This window comes from Lygodium microphyllum, chromosome 12 (assembly GCF_053477565.2).
Source record: "Lygodium microphyllum isolate KBCC chromosome 12, Lygodium_microphyllum_v1.1.10, whole genome shotgun sequence".
NCBI classification, from domain to species: Eukaryota; Viridiplantae; Streptophyta; class Polypodiopsida; order Schizaeales; family Lygodiaceae; genus Lygodium; species Lygodium microphyllum.
The window spans coordinates 40011011-40016443 of record NC_141146.1 but is presented as its reverse complement, the minus strand read 5'-3'; the positions used below and the strand labels follow the sequence as shown (position 1 = coordinate 40016443).

Below are 5433 nucleotides of genomic sequence, written 5' to 3'. Positions count from 1 at the left end.
CATTGTTTATGGTTATGGTTATGTTTATGGCTATGGGCATTGTTTGTTGTGTAGTTTATGGGCATTGTGTAGTTAGGTATATGGTTTAGGGTTATTGTTTATGCTTATGTTTATGGAATTTTTTATGGTTATGGTTATGTTTATGGCTATGTTTGTTGTGTAGTTTATGGGCATTGTGTAGTTAGGATTATGGTTATGGTTATTGTTTATGCTTATGTTTATGGCATTGTTTATGGTTATGGTTATGTTTATGGCTATGGCATTGTTTGTTTTGTAGTTTATGGGCATTGTGTAGTTAGGATTATGGTTTTGGATATTGTTTATGGGCAAGGTTATGGCATTGTTTATGGTTATGGTTATGTTTATGGCTATGGGCATTGTGTAGTTTATGGGCATTGTTTATGGTTATTGTTATGTATATTATGGTTATTGTTATGTATTTTATGGTTATGGTTATTGTTATGTATATTATGGTTATGGTTATTGTTTATGGGCAAGGTTATGGCATTGTTTATGGTTATAGTTATGTTTATGGCTATGGGCATTGTGCAGTTAGGATTATGGTTATGGTTATTGTTTATGCTTATGTTTATGGCATTGTTTATGGTTATGGTTATGGCATTGTACGGCGAGGGGAGTAAGCGCTTCACGTCGCTTCTCCTATCACCTCGACCCACCCCTATCACCATCTCCTCCCCTCTTGAGTATCCAGGCGACGCTCCCCATTGCATATTCACAATTGGATGCAATTCGGTTGACACCATTAAGAATTGCTCTCCTCTCAAGATGAAGGGGCAAAAAAGTGCCACCTCAAGGTGCGTTCTTATTAATTGTAATGCTTTCATTGTGTTTTATTTCTTGTACTTGTGATTGGTTGCATTGTGTGTGGTTGTTTTTTGGTATTATTTTAGGTTAGAGAGTTTCGCAGATATCGAGTTCGTGTCTCTATGCTCAAAACTCCGTGTGGATGTCGACCGGGCTTTGTTGGATGCATTGCGGTACGTGGAGGAGGCATCCACCGTACTATGAATTTGTTCGCCATGTAAGTTTGCTAAACTAATTATAGCTCTCTTGGTTGTTGCCTGATGATTAGGACTAGGGGTTTTGTTATTCTACTGACCAATTTGTGCTTTTATTCATAGTTGGATGGAGTATTTGATGCCAAGAGAGCACATCCATGATGTATGCTTTGTGGATAGTCTGTGGTTTCCTTACATCAATATGGTTGAGCCACAAGACGATAGTGTTTCGTTGAGGAATTACTTTGATAGCTGCGATCCCACGATGTCCACATTTATCTTTCTTCCTGTGCTTGTGAGGTTTGTAGTCCCTTTATGCATACTTATTGTAAATGGTTCATCATAGCCCTTTGATGCACTAGTTTTAATAGCATTCTTTGATGTGCAGGTCACATTGGTGTCTTTTTGTGGTCTTCAACCCTTTGCTAAGAAGGGTTGAAAAATTACCTAGTGATCAGGGAGCCATTCTATGCCTTGACTCCTTGGAATGCACTGATTTCACGGCATGTCTACCTTATGTGCACAGGTATCCTAACATTCTATATGCATCCATGCTTTACATTGTGTCACATATGTATTATGTTCATCTCTTTTGTGTCTATGTTTCAGGGCCGTGTTTGCATTATCGAGGCTTTGTACTGACCCAGTATGTGCAAAGTTTCTATCAGACATGGAGAAAATGAAGCTCATCCACATTAAGGTATGTTACTATGGTGTTAAAGTAATGCTATCACTTAGAGATGTAACATAGGGAAGTTAACATAAAGATGACTATAATCCCTTTTCACAGGCCCCTCAACAGACAAATGCAGTGGATTGTGGATTCTATGTGATGGCTTTCATAAGACTACTCATCGAGGGTGGCGTGGTTGGGAAACCAACCAAAAACTGGGTAAGCCTATACTGGTATAATTGCTTTTGCTATGTGACTTTGAATGGTCTAGTGTGCATACGTCAATCCATAATCAACTTTTTGTATTGCAGTTAACTAGAAAATGGTTCAATGCCAGCTACGTTACAACTTTGAAGGAGGACCTTTACCAGTGGGCACTTGGAGTGTTGGAGAGGTGATCTTGTGTGGATTTACTTGGTTTGTGACATTTACTTGGTTTGTGGCAGTCATGGACTTATGGTCTCACTTATGGCCATGTACTTGGTTTGCGGCAGACATGTACTCACTTGTCAATGTCTTTTGGATATTGATGTAATGATACATATACAAGGTTTCAATTGTATTGTTTTTTTATGTAAAGGTTTCTTTTATGTCAAGTATTTTTATGCCAAGGTAATGCTTTCATGCTATGGTTTGGGGTGTAGTACGTATTGTTTTTTTATGTCAAGGTAATACTTTTGTTACGTTATGGTTTATTACGTCATGGTTCATGCAAGGTTTTGTATGTCAAGGTAATGCTTTTATGCTATGTTTTACTAACATTGATAGTGCATATGCTCCATGGTAGAAAAGAGAGGCATTTAGTGCATGTTTTATAGGTCACAAAAAGAAGTAGGGACAGGCTGGGGTTTTGTGAATGGATCATAAACATTTGCTTCTTTGGTTGTGTAGTCACTAATGATTCAATGTTACTAATCTCACGATTTAATGTTACTAGTCTCACGATGAAGTCACTAATCTTGTATTACAAATCTCTAAATCATAGCTTATCATTATTGAGTCCTCATGTGGTTCAAGGATTTCATTGCACCATAGTACTTTGTTACATTATTCCATAGGATGTGTGGTTTAGAAATCATTAATTGATCTTATCTCTCTCTCTCTCAAATTGACCTTTGGAACATGAATTGAACTCATGCATCTTTTGGAATGGACCCATGCATTTGCATTATAAGAAAATTGGATGTAGCTTCTTCTTGCTTTATCACATGAGTCAATTTGTTAAAGTGTGTTCCATCTAGATAGTTATCATTTTGGAGTGCATCTTTTTGGCATATATGACTAGAAAACAAAGTCACTAATATCCAGTAAGTGTTTCATCTCATTAATTCATAGTAGCCCTTTCAATAGAGTTACTACACACACACACACACACACACACACCCCTCTCTCTTAGGACCCATGCATTTGCATTATAAGAAAATTGGATGTAGCTTCTTCTTGCTTTATCACATGAGTCAATTAGTTAAAGTGTGTTCCATCTAGATAGTTATCATTTTGGAGTGCATCTTTTTGGCATATATGACTAGAAAACAAAGTCACTAATATCCAGTAAGTGTTTCATCTCATTAATTCATAGTAGCCCTTTCAATAGAGTTACTACACACACACACATACATACCCCTCTCTCTTAGTTGGTGCTACACACATGAATAATATAATGTTACATAGCTTCAACTTGCTTTATCACATGTGTCAATTATGCTTCCCAACAATGCACCCATCATTACTAACTTAAGCTATCAATATTTGTGCAACTCTTTAAACATGAAAGCATGTCACATTTGGATTACATGAACATGTAGTGATAAGAAATAACCTGTTGGATGTGTTGCCAAATATACACACTAATTTCTAAATAATAAAATTAGATAATTATCCAATACAACACTACCATAAAATCCAAGACACCACCATAAAAACTAGCTAATTCCTGCAAATAGAGCAAGATAAAATCCAGGAGAACGTTATCCATTAGATGGACAATCATGTGTATACTACAAACATTCGGAACCTAGATGCCAAGACTTCTGTGATCGTGGACCCATCAGGGAACGAGAGAGAAAATTGACGCTCCTCATTCTCACTGTTGTAGGTGCAATACAAAATACGACAAGTGCCAATGTAAGACTCACCATACAATTGCACCGCCCTGCCGATCAAGATAGAATCCGCTGGACGAGGAGCATACCGCAAGGATAGAGGGAGCAGTGCATGGCAAGTATTGCATGAATACACTGCGAGAGGGTCCACTAAAAATGTTTTGGTGCAGCAATGAGGACAATATATCTGCAGTTTTGGGCTAAACCTTACACGACCCCTCCCTCATTGATGCTTGCGCCTTAACACGCTTGTAATAGATGGACACTTGGGTTGTGATGAGGACTCCCCCCTCTCATTTGGATGATGAGGATGATCCTTACCATGCCCTAGGCGCGTTTGTGTGACATTTTCTTGGATCTGATAGATCCCGCCCTTTTTAGGCATGTCAATCTCCTGTGGTGTGAACATGTGAACAAGAGACTCTTTAGCACTTTCCAGTTGGCACATACAAGCATCCATCTGTGCCGCTGTATAGGATGGAATCCCATCCTCGATCCTTTGAAGGAGGCCTCTAAAGTCTGCGATGGAGGACACGAGTTCCCCTTCCTGCACGCCACCATCGGAAGCTGATCTCTCCAATCCTGTGATTTCATCGCCACCTGGTCTTTCCTTTATGTCATCAAAGGCATGCGCACTATCGATGATGGGGAGAACCTCATGAAGGTGAGGAAAATAGCTCTTCAAGATGAGCCTCAAACCATGAAGATGTTTACAGTCAGTCGACCAATCAGGGCAATCACAGTAGTTTGACCACCCCCAAGAAGACAAGGCATCGACACTGGATCTTGTCTCGTTCCCATAAACCTACCAAGCCTTGGCAAGGCGATAAGCAACTGCTCAAAGATTTTTCCTTTCTTTTCTATTGATATATGAGTTAGAACCCATTTTTACATACCTTTGTATATTCATAGATTTTCTTTCAGATATTTAGGGTTTTTTCCTTTTGGTTAGTTTTAGTAGGCTTCTCTAACTGCCCCACACTAATAGGACCTCCTAGACAAGCCGCCTAGTAGGTTAGCAGAATAGGGCAACTAGAACTCCCATCTAAAATAGGTCTTATAGTGCTTGACAAGGCTGGTACATGAGCCAATAACTACTCAGAACTCCCCCCAACATAGAGAACCTAAACCTAGGACTCCATGTCTTGATTGCCAGTCCCCAACAAACAAAAAGAAAGTACCCTTATAGACACATGTATCATTAATTTCTTAAGGGAAAAAAAAAACTCGAAAAGGGGACGAAACCACCTAGAATGGCCATAAGAAGCTCCTCCGCAGCAAAGGCTCCCTCTAGTGACTTCATCAACCTGTATGATGCAATCACTAAAACAACAAACTATTAAACGCACCTAAACCAAATAGACATAGGGCCCTCTTGGCCTAAAGTAATCACATATTTTACTACAAACTAACTGGCCCTCTTGGCCTAAAGAAATCAAACACACTAGCTCATATAGATCCCTCCTTGGAATAAGGTAGATAGATGAAAATACGCTCCATTCCAAGGGGAAATATTAGGGCTCTCAGCCCTAAACTAAATGCATCAAGTTGTGACCCATATCTCCTACATATATAGCAAGAGGCATACGCATAACATGTCGTCTAGTCAACCTATGGGTCCAGGATAATAGTGGTAGAT

At 39.1% G+C, this 5433-nt stretch overlaps 1 protein-coding gene across 1 annotated transcript; it reads left to right on the top strand.

Annotated features, from left to right (window-relative positions):
• The first annotated feature begins 615 nt into the window (after positions 1-615).
• LOC148027664 (uncharacterized) lies at positions 616-2090 on the top strand. Its single transcript, XM_087689868.1, has 7 exons — positions 616-815; positions 912-998; positions 1143-1319; positions 1408-1545; positions 1629-1719; positions 1810-1911; positions 2004-2090. The coding sequence occupies exons 1-7, from the start codon at positions 616-618 to the stop codon at positions 2088-2090; spliced, it is 882 nt and encodes a 293-aa protein (XP_087545994.1).
• The last annotated feature ends 3343 nt before the right edge of the window (positions 2091-5433 follow it).

Excerpts from the sequence above, each read along its gene's own strand:
- LOC148027664 (XM_087689868.1), top strand. The coding sequence starts at position 616 with ATGGCATTGTACGGCGAGGGGAGTAAGCGCTTCACGTCGCTTCTCCTA. Across the intron at positions 1,320-1,407 it reads TTTCTTCCTGTGCTTGTGAG|GTCACATTGGTGTCTTTTTG; the intron begins GTTTGTAGTCCC and ends TTTGATGTGCAG. Across the intron at positions 1,546-1,628 it reads TGTCTACCTTATGTGCACAG|GGCCGTGTTTGCATTATCGA; the intron begins GTATCCTAACAT and ends TCTATGTTTCAG.